Raw genomic sequence first — 17,100 nt, 5'->3', positions numbered from 1 at the left:
TTGTCTCACTGCTTTAGGTTACAGCTCTTCGCCGGCAGGCAAGGCCTTTGTCTGATAAGGTGGCTGGAGGGCAAACCGGAAGCTGAGTCTGCCTGAGCAGGCTAATCACGAACCAGGTTCTAGTGTGTCGTCGGTAGACACGAAGGATCGAGAGCAGCGTCACAACAGAAGGTGCGGATACCGGTAGCAAGGGTCCAAGCGTTGCCAGCAGCCACGACCAATGGGACCAGGTAATGATAGGCAAACCTGTTGTTACCGTGCTACTTTTGTAGTCTTGTCTTCCTGTAGACATTTTTAAAAAATGTCATTTTGCAACTCTCACGGGAGGATTTATGGTGCCGCATTATAATCCTGGATGTGCATGGGGTTGGGTGTGATGGGGAGCAAAGGAGAAGGGAGGTTTTACAACAGCAGAGGTGATTGCATGGGAGTGAGAGAGAGCACAAGTGATGGTTTAAAACAGGGGTAGGCAACCTAAGGCCCGTGGGCCAGATGCGGCCCAATTGTCTTCTCAATCCGGCCCATGGGCGGTCCAGGAATCAGCATGTTTTTACATGAGTAGAATGTGTCCTTTTATTTAAAATGCATCTTTGGGTTATTTGTGGGGCATAGGAATTCATTCATTCCCCCCCACCCCAAAAAAAAAATAGTCTGGCCCACCACATGGTCTGAGGGACGGTTGAAAAAGGTTGCTGACCCCTGGCAGATGTTTTGAGTAAAGTACCTTCATACAATGGAACATTTGAGGTCTGCTCCTTTATCTCTCTAACATGAGGCAGCTGAAGAAATAGTTTGAATACAGTGAGAAGGACACTGAAAGGAAACCAGTGGCTGTTTTAAGCAATCTGCGATACTGAACACAGATGATTAAAAATTTTTTTTTGAAAAAGAGTTGCACCCCCCCTCAAATTTCAAATATTAAAAGTGTTCTCTTTTATGATTACTGGTACTGAATAAAAATATTATAGCATTTTATGGTGAACGGCATAAATCTTTTGAATTGCTTGCAGGAGTAAATATCAAAGAAAAGCGATGACCACAAGAGTTATACCTCCAAGGGAGCGAGAATGAAGTGGCAGTTACTCGAACGGAGGGTGACTGAAATCATTATGCAGAAAATGACCATATCCAATATGGAGACTGACATGAATAGACTACTTAAGGTAGGGCTTTCTTTCTTTCTTTCTTTCTTTCTTTCTTTCTTCTTCTTTCTTTTCTTTCTTTCTTTCTTTGGACAGGCAGAGTCCCCCAACCCCCAGGCGACTCCCGAGCGGAATAATGACACAAGACAACGTGCCATGGGATTAAAATGGGCCACAACTTTATTAAGATTCAGATGTAGGGAGACCTTGGCTCAGGCATTGGGCGTTTATCCTTCCCAGCCCCCAGCCGGGGATCTGGGAAACTACAGGGTTATCCAGAATGTCTGGAGATTGGGCTAGCTCTGGAGAACATATGTTCAAGCAGAGAGCCCACCCCCCATTTTGCCGCCACAGGTGGGGGGAGAGCAATGACAACCTCTTGGCATATGGTCAATGCCTTCCCCCAAGACCCCTTTAACAGGGAACCCTGGTATTGCCGCTGCACTGGGGGCATGGAGTCACCGCCTCAAACCCCCCCCCCCCCATTTAGGAAGATTACTAAAGGATTCCACCCGAGGCCTGAAACTGCCAAAGTTGTGACAAATTGCTACGGGAAAGGCGAAACCTGCCAATGCAGGGAAATTCCTTTCCGGCCCTTCAACAGCGGCCTTGAGCTGCGTACCTGTGGAGAAGAGGTTAAAATTAAGCATTAATTGAGAGAGTGGAGGGTGGGAGAAGCTCTGGAGCCCAACTGCTGCTTCCTGGTAAGCTACACCTTCTATTGTGTGGGCTAGGTAGTCCCTCCCCTTACCTGGCCAATCCCCTGGCAACGCCTCCCCCAGGCGGGATTGGGCGCTTAACTGGGGTAGGCGGAGACCCCAGGTATCCCTCCTGGGGGAAGGCGCAGCCAGTCCGAACTACCAGGTGTCACCTAGGAGCTCAAGGGGCTGCGGGCGACCACACAAACGTCAACCCCCCCCATTTGATGTGGGGAGCGATCATTCTTTCTTTTTCTTACACCCCTTCAGCTACTTTGCAACATCTGGGAAAAGGCCACTTTTCTATTGGGTGAAAAATAAAGTACTTTTGCCCTGGTCATGCATGTACGTCCATCATGTTGAAACATGATGCTGTTTTTGACATGCGAAAAAATGGACCTGGAAAATATAAAGCCACCATTGAACTTCCTCCAGCTTTCACAGATCTTTTCAGTGGGACCTGTATATATATTCAGTTTCCATTCATTAAGCGTGCATTAATTAGCTATGTACATGCATGTATGAGCCACCCTTTAATGTTTCTTCCTCCCACAGAAATGCAATGAAAAGTCATGTCTGCTTTATCTCATTTTATATTCTGCTGTAAAACATTTGACTGGCCGATTTCCCCAGCTTGTGTTTCACATACACATTTCATTACAGCAACGTGAAGAACTTACCAAAGGAAAGAGAAGCTATCCAAAAGGAGGGAGAGAGTTATCAAAGAAGGTTGCCCAGAGACCGATAAAAACATCCACAACATCAATGAAGAGATGGAGTCACTGACTGCAAATATAGATTACATCAATGACAGTATTTCTGACTGTCAGGCAAATATCATGCAGATGGAAGAAGCAAAGGTACGTCAGCCCCAAAGGTTTTGTGGAAGAATTATCTTCAGGTAGGGAATTAATTTTATTTTATTCAGCTATTAATTGCACTCCGCAGTTTTCTGCATTTACATGCTGTACGGATTGCATGCGAATTAAAACACCAGAGCCAGCTCTTGTTGCGTTTGTGAACTAGATTAAAGATCTAGCTGTAACTTTCATTTGTACGGTTTCATAATAATTTTATTTCTAAATCAAAGCCATAAGTAAGTGAACACCCTCCGACATAACTATGCAAGGCTGCAACCCTATAGGCGCTTGACTGTGAGTAAGGCCCATTGAACACAACTTCAGAGTAAACATGCGTAAGATTGAAGGGTCAATTATGGACTGTCTCTCATCCTTTCCCAATTCTGCATTTTCAATACAGTATATTATGCTTGAAATATCCTTATGCTTACTCATAGCTGAATGTGCTGAAAATTTGGCACTCAGTTGATTTTTGCAAGTCCGCATAATCATATCTCTTAAAAGAAGCTTTGTTCGTGCTATTTTTCTAAATATTCCAGGCTTAATAGAATTCACTTTAATTTTGAAAAGTTCCTATCGGAATAACACTCCCATAGCCATATAGCGTTCATGTGATTTTTTTCCTGAATAACCACTCTGCTGTCTTTGATTTATGCAGGAAGAAGGAGAGATTCTGGACGTCACTGCAGTAATCAATGCCTGCACTCTAACAGAAGCTCGGTATCTACTTGACCATTTCCTTACAATGGGCATTAATAAGGTAACACACCTGGTGGGAACCCTGTTGTGTCTTGCACTGGATTACTGTTGCATGGGCTAATGGCTGGGTGACATCGCTGGATCTTCACAAGCATGTTAGACTTTAAGACGGTATAGTCCAAGAATGTGAAAGAAATCCGAAATAGCACAACCAGGCGCCCACTAGCCATATGTGGATATGCCTTCCTTTCCTCCCACCCCCCCAGCACCGCCCAAATCTCCCCCAGAGGGTAGGGAGACCGTGCTTTGAGACAGATTTGGGAAGTGCATGGGGGGTGTTGGAGGGAGGAAGAGAGAAACCAAAAGTCCCATGGGATGGTGCCCAAAATATACAGTAGCCCCCCTCTCACCCCCTAAGAATTATAAACAGTCATGGGGGAAAGAAAGTACACCCTCATTGAATTCTGTTGTTGTCAGGGAACTGCCACCTGGCCCGCTGAGGGGAACGGAGGGTCAGTTAGCATACAGAGAGCCCCAACAGCAGCACATCTTCCAGCGCGAAAAGCAGCCATACCTCCAGTGTTGAGGAAGGGGAAGGGGCTAGCCGGGAGAGGAGAGGGCTTGGGGATGCTGAAAAGAGCCCCGGCACCTCAGCCAGCCAGGAGCGGCAAACAGGGAATCTGGCGGGGGAGACGGCTTGGGGATGTTGCAGAGACCCTGCGCTCACCTCGCTCGGCTGGTCAGGAGGGAAGCACGCCATTTCCGGCGCCCCAATTGCGCAGAGGGGTGAAACGCAAGGAGGGTAGGAGGAGATTTGGGGTGCCGAAGCTCTTATGCTGGGGAAGCAGCTGGAAGGGGCCACTCCTGGATTCTGCCAGCAACTGAGACAGACATGCTTTTCGTAGCTCTGCACTGTAAATAGTTTGCACAATGAAAATACCAAAAGACTTTTTGGGTTCCTGCTCCGTTACTCGTGAAGCACCATCACGCGAACCTTACAGTTTTACATACGAGGGCATAATAGCAATCCTCTGTTCCCCGGCAGGTCTTAAAATTAGGTAAATACAACCTCAGATGAACAACAACGCATGACATATTACACCGTGCCATTATTTCTTTAACAGAAATAAAGCCAAAACGGAGAAGCAAATTTTGGCCTAAATGATTCATGTCAACAGGAAAGCTTCTTGCTAGATTGGAAAAGTTGATTGCACATTTGCAAGGCTTTATCTCTGGTGTACGTTGAGGGGGAAATGGTTTTTATGGGTCATTTCCCCACCCCCTTGTGTGTTGAAAGTATTTCTAAATGTTGATATCTGCGTTGGTTTTTCACAGTATGAGGGACACCCCAGGGCCGAAGGTTACAAATTGTGTCTCCGCAAAGGAAAGTTCACATGCAGATAATGCAGTGGTAGTGAAACATCCATTGGTTTATAGGATGGCACCCATAGATACAATAAATCCGCCTGCCCACTTACACAGAGTTATTTAGAATAGATAATCAAGCTGGGTTTTTTTGCATCTTAATAACAGGGTCTCCAAGCAGCTCAAAAGGAGTCTCAGATTAAAGTACTTGAAGGACGCCTTAAACAAACAGAAATTACCAGCGCAACGCAAAACCAGCTGTTGTTTCACATGTTGAAAGAGAAGGCAGAATTAAATCCCGAACTTGATGCTCTGCTAGGCCATGCCTTGCAAGGTAATTTGAATACTCTACAAAATGGAATTATACTGCATGCTAGGTTTGCTGATGATGCATGTTTTATTAGGTGTGTTTCAAATAAGGTGCTTTGTGAATAGATGCTGTACTTTTTGTGCATGTAAAGGTATTCCCACCCCCACCCCCCAAATAACAGTGTGCCCAGCAATGAAAATCAGGAAATCTCATAGTTAATCACTGTTTTATAACTTGAATTCAATATTCGGGTAATTTAAAATAAAAATGGGTGTCTTACAAATTGGAATGATTTAATTTTATTAATGATTTAATCAAATTGTTAACATCCCTTATAAAAAAAAACTTGTCATGTGTACTTTATGGCATCTATTCTGCTAGTTCTGATAGGTTTAATCTTGTTTATAGCGTAACATAGGACTCTCTTATTTCCCACTCTGCAAATGGATTGGTTTTGATTGGAGTGTTGCTTTTTGTTCCCTCCTCGCTGTTGTTTTACACAGACCTAGATAGCGTTCCGCTGGGTAAGTATATGTAGCTTTCTGTGTACCTCACAGCTGCATGAGATACTAATGATACACGTGTACACTAACTGGCGCATCTTAGAATGTGAGCATACACAAAAGTTTGCATGCACTGTTTAGGAAATACGCTCAGAGTCCTCCTTCCTTAGATGCAAACTTCTTACAAAAGATTGGATGTTAACAACTGAGACAGACACGAATGCAAACAGTGTGGATGTACTTAAAAGCTTTTCGTTGTTCACCCGGGACGCTGTGGCTGATACACTGATACATTTATGTGCGGCTCTCTTTACTGTAGCTGTAACACACATAACCATTTTTCCCCAGAAACGCCCCCCCCCACATTAACTCTTAATTCATTTTAGCAACACAGAGACAATGAGTGCTTTATAGGAATCTTGTTTTAGAATTCATGTGTTAGGGTAAACTTGGCTTATCAAGTTGTGTATTGCATAGTTAAGCAATGGCTATAACTCAGTACATGCCAATGGGCAGTGAAAACATTCATACTGAATTGCAAAACAGGTGTGTGGTTTTCTGGGTTGCTTTTTTTAAAAAAATGTCATACAGTAATCAAAGAAAGCTACTGGTCAGGCTATTCTGTTCAAATTTATTTCATTGAGATGTTCTGTACAGCCTCCTCCGCATTAGTCTCAGTTGCATTGATGGCCTGAAGGCAATCTGAAGAGCAAGAGCTTATGTCAAGTTCCTAAACCACACTATTTTAGTGCCACACTACATAAATATATGAATGGGGCAAGGTTTGCTCCATGCATACCCACTAGAATGCAGTCGCAAGTTAATGTGGTGCTGTGCTTTAAAGGGTGTATGTTTCTTGGCCCCTAAAATCAAAACCAGGACGAGACTTGGAGCAGGTTTCAGGCTCACATGCTCCTGCCCTTAGTAAGTGAGTAGAACAATTAACAGACGGTTCTTCGTCTTCCACAGTTCAGTGGCTCCCTTGTCCTTCCAGTCACAGGGAAGGGAGCGTGTGAGCTTGAAGCGCAGTGTCTATCTCCCAAGTTACAATCCTGGAGCTAAGTAATGAGCAGACGTATCCATTACGTCTCCCTATCGAGGAGATAGGGATGAGTAAGAAGAAGAAGGTCCGTATAGTTAAAGCTATGGTCTTCCCAGTAGTAATGTACGGAAGTGAGAGCTGGACCATCAAGAAGGCTGATCGCCGAAGAATTGATGCTTTTGAATTATGGTGCTGGAGGAGACTCTTGAGAGTCCCATGGACTGCAAGAAGATCAAACCTATCCATTCTGAAGGAAATCAGCCCTGAGTGCTCACTGGAAGGACAGATCCTGAAGCTGAGGCTCCAGTACTTTGGCCACCTCATGAGAAGAGAAGACTCCCTAGAAAAGACCCTGATGCTGGGAAAGATGGAGGGCACAAGGAGAAGGGGACGACAGAGGATGAGATGGTTGGACAGTGTTCTCGAAGCTACTAACATGAGTTTGGCCAAACTGCGAGAGGCAGTGAAGGATAGGCGTGCCTGGCGTGCTCTGGTCCATGGGGTCACGAAGAGTCGGACACGACTGAACGACTGAACAACAAACAACAAAGAAGAAGAAAACAGCAACTGGTGGGGTGTGTGGGGCGAAGAGAAGAAGTACAGTGAGAGGTGTGGGTAAAATGGTGCTTTGAGGAGCACAGTGAGGGTGGGCAAAGATTGCCTGAATGGTGCAGCTTACAACCTTGGCCCTACAACCTTGGCCCTGAATATAGTTCCACTGGTAAAAACCAAAGTAGCTAGACATCTGTTCAATCTGCTTTACCAAGTGCCTTCCTTGAGTGGCAGCAGGGTAAGGACTCCAAAGGACCCTAGAGACACCACAGTTACCTTTTTGTCTTGTTTCCCTGCTGTTTTCTCTATATGTTTCTGAAATAAGCTTGGTATACATTCAGTGACGGGTGGTACATTTTATTGTGGGCTCGTCCATTTGGCATTTCCCTGCATGCCGGCGTATTTATGATGTATTGTGGCTGTAATTGACAAGCATGCTAGTGTTCCTTTTTCTTGTGTGAGCAGACGAATTGTTCTCCCTGGCACTGTTTGTTGCAGGTCCCATTTCATCTTATGTAGCTTTTCTTCCTCCCTGTTCCCTCTATAGATGTTGTAGATGTTTAGGAAGCCGTTGTGTAAATGTAGAGTAGTGAAATCATCTCGCTTTATAGGCCCCAAATGGTTGTTTGTCTGTCGAGTGCAGTATTTTGTCAAAGTAGAAGGTAAATGAATGCAAACCCCATCTATCTTTCTCACTGCCCCTCAACTGAATAATTATTCAGAGCCATAATGAAAAACGGGTATACAGGGATATAATATGTCAAAGCCAAATATATTATGTCTGTCCTCCCCGCTTTCCTAGTGATACATTTATAATTTTCCTATGTGATGGTTAAGAAAGTCAAAGCAAAAAACAAACGAACAAAAAACCTATTCTTCCTGGGCATTTGGGGGAAAGTAAAGAAGTCAAGCAACGGGATTCAGCATCAGGGACATCGTGGGAAACTAGCTCAGTTTAACTCTTACTTTAAGTAAAAATGAATTAAGTGTGAGAGTTTAATATATGGAAGGCAGTGCGTATTATTCTTGTTTTGGGTAATCTGAGGAGCCTTTGGGGTAGATATACGCTGCGTGTGAAACTGCCTAACAAAATAACGACTTTGGGAATTTTCCAGAAAATGTGGAAGATAGTACTGATGAAGATGCTCCTTTGAATAGCCCCGGGGCGGAAGGAAGGTGAGAAAAGAACACAAACAGTAACCAATAGTTACCTCTACGGTAAAATGGCTTTTATTCGCAATGAATTAATGTGACCATCTCTCGGGATTTTCCTTAACGAGTTCTAAGCAAACTGAGGAATGAGCAATTTGGCAAGGAGCTAACTCTCAAGAATACAGTGGTACCTCTGGTTACGTGCTTAATTCGTTCTGGAGGTCCGTTCTTAACCTGAAGACCACTTTATTAGCTAATGGGACCTCCCGCTGCTGCTGCGCCTCCAGAGCACGATTTCTGTTCTTATCCTGAAGCAAAGTTCTTAACCTGAAGCGTTATGTAACCCAAGGTACCACTGTAGTGAACTTCCCCCTCTAACTAGCAGCAACACTGTTTGGCTCCAACCCTTGGCTCATTTTCACATACCCATAAACCCAGGAGGCTTGGCTTTAGCCGGGTCTCCCAGATAACTGAATGAAAAAGGACCTCGAGTCTCTTTATCTCCCCTACAGTGGCTGCTTCACCAACTTCCTGGGCCAATCACACCCTTTGTTTTTCCTGCCTCTGCATACTCTGGATACAAACCCAAAATTTGGGGCCATGTCAGACATGCTTACTCCTCACTTGAAGATGGTTTTGATAAGTTTCCTGTCCTTTCTTAAGAGCTCTGGGGTCCTCAGAGCCCCAAAGTGTTGCCTTCACTTCAGGCACTGTCTGGTGGCTCCCTTGCTCTGCCAGTCTGGGTACCATTTTCTTCACCTCTCTCTTTAAATGTCTGTTTTGTAGCATAGTGGCCTTTCCCAAACCTACCTGTTCAGGCTTGCCAGTCCCTTCCCTTGGCAAATTTTCCTTATCTCTCTCCCGCTCTGATGTCTCCGCTTCTTCTTTTTCCCCTCTTCCTTCCTGCTATACTCTGTTCTCCTACTCCATCAAACCATCTTTCCTTCCTCAAATTCTCACCCCAGGTTCCCTCTCCCTTTGCCCTGGGACCTGTCTCAAATGCATCAGCAGCTTCCCTTTCCTCCGGCTGCTGGGAGCATGTTGAGCCTTTCCCCCCACCCACCCACCCCATTTTCTGGCCCACCCAGCTCACCTTCAGGCTGATAAAGGTTGCTGTGCACTATGTTCTCCCAACGACTGTAGCGTCAGGTGAAGCCTCACATATCAGAACTAACCTAAAGTCAGCTTAAAAGTCGTAGTTAGAAGAAAGCTATGTGCTTGGGGTGAGAGCAGTCAAATTATTTATGTGCAGGTATTAACCATGAAATAACAAGCAAAGCTGTCTCACTGTAGCCTCTGTCATGGCTAGCTGCCCAAGGAGGGAGTGAGTTGCCTTGTTTCTCAGAGATCCCCACTAAATTGCTAATTTCATTTACAGTTCCTTATCTTCAGACCTCATGAAGCTTTGCGGCGAAGTCAAGCCTAAAAACAAGGTAAGATGTGTGGGTACTAATATAGCAGTTTTTTTTATGCAGTTATGGCATCTTCTGTTACCTCCTTCCACCCCCCACCCCACCAAATACAAGTACTGCTTAAACCATTTTTTGCAACCTTTCTTGTTTGCTTGACACCAGGAGCCCATCTATGGCTTACTGAGAGATTAAAATGAACCTGAGAGGAGTGAAGAGGCTGTGAGCTCTGATATTGTACAGCCTTAGTTTGGCTTAACATGTTGTGCAAATCAGCTCCCCCCCCCCCCAAAAAAAGTAGAAATGACTTTTGCACTAAGCTTGGGGTTTTTTTTTTGCATTGCATGTGTCTGTCAGCAGTCTGGGCTGCAGTGAAACTAGGGAGGCTCCTAAACTTGCTTTGGGAATCCTGATTCCGGCCAGGTACTTAAGGTGAATCTGGAAGTAGATCTGGCTTTGTAATGGTGACAGATTATTTTTTTATATATATAACAAAGTAAAATGGAGCAGATTTGTATTTTTAAATTGTAGTCAGGCAGGGTTTAGGGATAAGGACCTTGACTGTTTTGTGCTTCATGCAAAAGTGTTTTCTATTTTTTATTTTTTTTAATATATAAATCTTTATTGAGAATTATAACATTCATACATTAAAAACAATGCTCAACAAAACAAACATCACACACACACATAACCATAATACATCAAAAAGAAAATTGAACAAAACAAATCATACATATTCATTCATTTATGCTATCTATTAATAAAATATCAATATTCACTACTTAAATAAATAAATCATAACCAATCCAAGTTAATCATAAATCATAATACCTAGTTGTACACTTGACTTAGGCTTCCGCCTGCCCTCCTCCCGGGTTGCTTAATTTACTTGGTACTGCGTTTTCCAACCATTTAACCAAATTTCATGTGAATTTATCGACTTTTTATCTTTCCTTCCCTTTTTTACCAACACAGAATGTTAGAAATGGATCCAAGTTTTTATATTCGGGCACTGTTTTTTCATATGTATTCCAAATTTCTCCCATCTTTGATTAAATTTTTGATTACTACCACCTCTTATCACTTCTGTTAATTTTGCCAAATCCAGGAAGCTAAATAATTTTTCTTGCCATTCCTGTATACTAGGTACTTCTTGTGTCTTCCAGTAAGATGCAATCAAAATTCTTGCAGCCGCTACTGCATACAAAAACAAATTTCCATCTTCCTTTTTTACTCCATCATCTAATATAGTGTTTTTATTCTCCTCTTCCAATTTATTGCAGGCCCGCCGTAGGACGACGACCCAGATGGAATTGCTTTACGCCGATAGCAGTGACCTAACCAGTGACCTAACCCTTGAAGTCAGTGCAGACAGCACAGCTTTGGCTGGCCCTCTTCCGCCTGTTGCAGAAGCTCAGGAAGGTGCAGTGAACATTGACCTGAGAGATCCTGCTGTTAGGGATAGGGAGGCCTCGCAGGCAGCCTTGCCTTCTAAGACGGGCGGCATGTAAGTTTCACACAATGCACTAACTTTCATTTGGCATCCTAACATGCATGATTGCTAGGTTGCATCGACCTGTGGCCTTTTATGAACTCTGTCTGGAGTGCTAATTAGGATCTAATCGGGGGAAATCTGTCGCCGTCGCCATCCTCTAACTTCTGCTCTGCTGTTACCTCAAAATGGCTGCTTAGTTTTTTTTAAGTAGATCTTTCTTTTTTCCCCTTTGGCAAGCACTAATTTATGTACCATAAGCCCCAGTTTCTGTAAGATTTTTTTTAAGTGCTGTTCTAAAACCCAGTTGTTTTAAAGTCTATCTGAAATACTTTGATTGGAGCGGATCCACTAGATCTGGGGTGGCCAACTTCTAAGAGACTGTGATCTACTCACAGAGTTAAAAACTGGCAGTGATCTACTCCCTTTTGGGGGGTTCAGGTCAAAGTTGCTGAGCTTTTTTTTAAGGAAGGAAAGCCCTGTTTTGGGGGGTTCAGGTCATTTTAGGGGTGCAGGGCAAAGATGTTGAGATTTTTTAGGGGAGCCAAAGTTTTTTAGCTTCTTTGGGGGGAGCCACTGATCTACTGGTGATCTACCACAGACGTCCAGTGATCTACCGGTAGATCACGATCTACCTGTTGGACATGCCTGCACTAGATGATATCCGATGTGGCTCTTCCACTTGTTTGATCTGCTCGTAGGATGAAGCAGAAGCTTACATATCAGGTCCCTGAAAATATGTTCCTGAAGTTTGGGAATACGCTCTAAAACAGTATGGAAGGTTGTGGCAGAGGCTGCCCTTCTAAGTTACTAGAGGTCTCTGCTAGATGAAGTCGGTCCACAAACAGATTGGAAACATTGGCCTTCTCCCCATTGAAGTGAACTTCAGTTAAGTGTTTTTAAAATATCTTGGGACTCTACCAATATCATACTCCATTTTTGCTGCTGCATATGATGGCTCAGCACACAGAAAGTTGGGACTGGCAGCTTAGGCAAACGCCCCGTGAAGCGTTCCACTGGTTTTCCAAACATGAGCTGCGTTCTTTATGTAAATAGCATTGGTTAATTAAGGTTCATGAGACTACTGTTAGCAGTTAGCGCTTCCGTCTTATTCTTGCATCACACGGGTATTTTGAACTAGATAATGTAAAATAACACAGAACTTTTTAGATACAAATCCCTCACATATGTGAGGAAGATCTCGGTAAAATTAACTAAATTGCAAACAGTGAAAAATATGTGTAACTTCCTGTATTAATCGACTTGCTACAATAAAGCTATCGATGCTTTTTTTTTTGCAGCAGCAAGCAGCTCAGAATGATTTCTAATAATTTCACTTTTTATGCATGTTGCTTGTGGCAGTAGAAGTAAGCAATAAATTGCTCCTGGGAGGCACTGTCATTAATAGTCTTGGCTTCAATGCTTTTGCAACCACTCTTTGAAAAAAAATGCTTTACTCAGGGTAAACAGTAGAGTGTAAAGACTGAGAACCCAGCAATGATCTTGGAGCATCACGCAACTTACAAAAATCAGTTATTTTGTCATGGAATCCAGGGTCCAGGTAATCCCCCCCCCAACCGCTGCAATTTTTAACACATTTCTTTCGTTTTGGAAGTCAGTGCACTGATTCCCTTTGCTCCAGTGCAATATTTGTTTGCTTTTAGTTTCCACAACAAATACAAAAGTGTTTAAAATGGGTTGATTTACTGAGAACCACTTTATTTATTTTAGGGTGTACGCCTAAGTCAGGGATGGGGAATCTCTGGCTCACCTGCCTAATCAGGGCCACCAGTCTCTCCCCCCCCCCATTTCGCCCCTGAGGCCTTTTTGGGTCAAGCCATGCCCACCTGCCCCACACATGACGTCATGTATGACATCACTGAGCAAGAGCTCATAAATGATGTCACGTGTGGAGCAGGTAAGGGCAAGGCTCTGGGAAAATGGCATTTTCAGAGACTGAAAGGGTGTCTGTAAAGCTTTGAAAAAGGCTTCTGAAGACCCCTGTGGACCAAAACGTCACCTGACATCATTGTGTCATCAAGCAATTGGCAGGTAGGCGACTCTGGTTGTCTTTGCCTCAGTCCCTTATCTTCATAGCATTATTTCCAGAGGCTGGCCATCTTAGTATGTTACATCAAAAACCAAGAAAGGGTCTTGTGATACCTTAAAGATTTAACACATTCAATCAGGCGCACTCCGCAGGAACCTGTGCCACAATAAATTTGTTAGTCTTTAAGGTGCCACAAGACTTCATTTTGGCATTATGGCCACAATGCAGAAAATAACAACAAACTATAGTTAATCAAAACCAGAAGTAAAAGCTTCTGAATTTCTGCACACCCAACAAACTGTGGATAATTTTAGCCATATTTTTATTTGAAACAAGCCAACTTCAAACCACGGTTTCCTGTCTCCTCCTTGCAGATGTCTTGTTCTGCATTTACTTCACATATCAGCTCAAAAATTAAAGCTGTGACTTACAAGTAGATGAAAGGTGGCCTCTTAGACCTCCCTCCCTCTGAGGTGGAAAAATATTTGTGTCTGGGATGTACCACTCAGATTGCAGTGATTGGCTGTTCCTCCGTCAAAAGTAGAAAAAAGCTTCCTGTATGTAAACATGAAACCTAAATATTGGTGAGGATGCCTAGTTTAGAGGATTTCATCTTGGCATCTAGGGAGGGATCCCTCCTATGCCTGCATTTTATTCTATATATCGTTTTGTATTTAATATTGAATTATTATTTTTTTATTTTGTATACTGCTATGTCTTTTAATGTGCACCCCGCCTTGAGACTTAAGTGAAGAGGTCATATAGAAATTATTTTAATTGGGAATGGAGAAACTCCAGGTATTGTTTGGACTCCAACTCCCATTGGCCCCAACCTGCATGGCCAATGGTGAGAGATAATGAGAGTTGTCCCTTGGCAACATCTGGAGGGATCCTGCTGTAAATAAATACATAGCTGTGGAGAGAGTCAACAGTGTGATGCAGCAGCTAAAAAAACCAATGCAATTCTGGGCTGCATCAATAGGAGTATAGCATCTAGATCAAGGGAAGTAATAGTACCACTGTATTCCACTCTGGTCAGACCTCACCTGGAATACTGTGTCCAGTTCTGGGCACCACAGTTCAAGAAGGATACTGACAAGCTGGAACGTGTCCAGAGGAGGGCAACCAAAATGGTCAAAGGCCTGGAAACGATGCCTTATGAGGAACGGCTTAGGGAGCTGGGTATGTTTAGCCTGGAGAAGAGAAGGTGAAGGGGTGATATGATAGCCATGTTCAAATATATAAAAGGATGTCATATAGAGGAGGGAGAAAGGTTGTTTTCTGCTGCTCCAGAGAAGCGGACACGGAGCAATGGATTCAAACTACAAGAAAGAAGATTTCACCTAAACATTAGGAAGATCTTCCTGGCAGTAAGAGCTGTTCGACAGTGGAATTTGCTGCCAATGAGTGTGGTGGAGTCTCCTTCTTTGGAGGTCTTTAAGCGGAGGCTTGACAGCCATCTGTCAGGAATGCTTTGATGGTGTTTCCTGCTTGGCAGGGGGTTGGACTGGATGGCCCTTGTGGTCTCTTCCAACTCTATGATTCTATGTTTGTTTGAGGGAACATTATAAACTTTACTTACCCATTCAGAAATCAAGTGATAAGCAATGCGTATATGAACCAGCTCTGACTTGCAGCTGAATATATACAAAGCTTCCATTGTAATCTTGTGACTGGGGTGAAATGAGGTAGTAATTTGGAAACTTGGACAATGATGACATGGACTTGGATGTTGTACATGAAGAACAGCACCTAATGCCATTTTGCTGTTTATTGTTGTTGTGAATTTACCCCAAAACGTATTTATTCATTTATTTATTTTTGCCAGCTACTGTTGTATAGAATTGGAACTCAAGAGTGTAAAAAGAAAGAAAATAAAATTCAGTGAAGAGAAATAAGCAGAATAAGAAATAGGCAATATTTTCTGTTCTCTCAGGTCTAGGCAGTCATCTCTGACAGAAAAGAAACTACCAGAACCCTCACCTTTATCAAAGAGGAAAACCTATGAGAAATCTCCAGATAAACCAAAGACAAAAGAGCAAAAACAGTAAGATATATATATATATGTATAGATATTGTATATTAATAAACTTTGTTGCTTGAGAGTTACAAATATTGAAAGCATTGTTGTCAGGATAAAATGTACGCCTCCTGGAGCTCCTTGGAAGAAAAATGGGATATAAATGCGATAGATGAATACTTGTTTTCCTTCAAGAAGTTTCTATTCATTGCATTGAATATCAATGCAACATCTGTCATTATTTGGGTTTTTTTAAGGCTTCAATGTCTTTGAAAGATACACAGCCCTATATTTTTCCATCCTAGAATTCTTTCATTTTACACTGCCTTTTTCTAGGTATTGCTTAATTTTTAAAAATAAATAAATGTTTGAGTACACTGCCATCTTGTGGCCAGAAGATTTATTTTTAAATTAACTGTGTAAGGAGTATATTTCTGTTCTGCCAGGGAAGCATGCAAACTGCATTTCTTGATTAAGCAAGCAGGGCACCAATGAGTTGTTCTGAGGCATGTTTCATTAGTTTTTTTTTTAACCTCTCTAACAATTTCATTTTCTTTTTTCCCCCCTTTTAATTTGAAGAGGCTTTTAATGTTTGATTTTTTTCTTGTAGCTCAGATTCTGGAACCTCAGAGGCTAGTCTGTCACCTCCTTCCTCCCCACCAAGCCGGCCCCGTAATGAACTGAATGTTTTTAGTCGTCTCACTGTTTCTCAGGGAAACACATCAGTTCACCTGGATAAGTAAGTCGCAAAGGGAAAGACCCAGATTCCCCACATCGTGGGTGTGTGCCCAAGGCGCACATAGTAAGCCTAAAACATAGCTACAAAATGTTAATGCTCCGGCTCTCTCCGGCCAGGGACTGAAAGTATAACTGCTAATTTCTCCTCTTGTTTGTCCCCACTCCCAACCCCTCAAAGTAGCTTTTTAGAAATGGCATGGAATTGCCACGGTTCCATCTCTTGCTTCCTGATGAATCTTACTACTTGTGCTTCTATATGAGTTACATTCCCTCTAAACCAGGGCTGGGCCTGCTCATGAGGCTCAGGGAGGAGGTTGCTTCAAGGCAGCGGACTCCGGACAGCTGAGAAGGGCGCTGCCATTGCGCGCTCGCCTCCCATCCACCACTGCCTGGTCCTCTCTGGCTTTCTTTTACCCCGCTCCCCAGCCCATCTCAAGGCAGTTGTGGGGCAGGGTGGCCTTTTCAGCTGTTTTCCCATGCCGTGCCCTTTTAAGTCTCAAGAGTACTTCTTTGCTAGGCTCAACGGCACAGCGACTCGGTGGGTGTCAATATACTTACAGTTAGGGTGTTCCTACACAAATGAATTTGGCAGGTGCTCTCATTCAGCACCCATAAACAACCTGTCTTAGGGTAACAAAATAAAAATAGAATTCCTTCCAGTAGCACCTTAGAGACCGAGTAAGTTTGTCATTGGTAAGAGCTTTCATGGTGCTGTGGTCTAAACCACTGAGCCTAGGGATTGCCGATCGGAAGGTCTGCAGTTCGAATCCCCGCGATGGGGGAGAGCTCCCGTTGCTCAGTCCCTGCTCCTGCCAACCTAGCAGTTCGAAAGCACATCAAAGTGCAAGTAGATAAGTAGGTACCACTCCGGTGGGAAGGTAAACGGTGTTTCTGTGCGCTGCTCTGGTTTGCCAGAAGCGGCTTAGTCATGCTGGCCATATGACCCGGAAGCTGTACGCCAGCTCCCTTGGCCAATAAAGCGAGATGAGCGCCGCAACCCCAGAGTCGTCTGCGACTGGACCTAACGGTCAGGGGTCCCTTTACCTTTACCTTTAAGGTGCTACCAGA

General features: G+C 43.5%; 1 protein-coding gene across 1 annotated transcript in view; it reads left to right on the top strand.

The window, feature by feature from the left end:
• The window catches only part of KIF21A (kinesin family member 21A), a 97,954-nt gene that overhangs the window by 61,666 nt on the left and 19,188 nt on the right, over window positions 1–17,100 (top strand). The window contains 15 exon segments of the mRNA XM_033163529.1: window positions 18–66; window positions 69–140; window positions 143–230; window positions 1,011–1,048; window positions 1,051–1,163; window positions 2,504–2,519; window positions 2,522–2,700; window positions 3,359–3,460; window positions 4,933–5,098; window positions 5,578–5,598; window positions 8,287–8,347; window positions 9,702–9,756; window positions 11,016–11,239; window positions 15,211–15,321; window positions 15,905–16,033. Of these exon segments, the coding sequence (XP_033019420.1) occupies window positions 18–66; window positions 69–140; window positions 143–230; window positions 1,011–1,048; window positions 1,051–1,163; window positions 2,504–2,519; window positions 2,522–2,700; window positions 3,359–3,460; window positions 4,933–5,098; window positions 5,578–5,598; window positions 8,287–8,347; window positions 9,702–9,756; window positions 11,016–11,239; window positions 15,211–15,321; window positions 15,905–16,033 (1,424 nt within the window).

Source organism: Lacerta agilis, chromosome 10 (assembly GCF_009819535.1).
Source record: "Lacerta agilis isolate rLacAgi1 chromosome 10, rLacAgi1.pri, whole genome shotgun sequence".
Lineage (NCBI taxonomy): Eukaryota > Metazoa > Chordata > Lepidosauria > Squamata > Lacertidae > Lacerta > Lacerta agilis.
The sequence above is the reverse complement of the archived record's forward strand: the minus strand, read 5'-3'. Positions and strand labels throughout refer to the sequence as shown.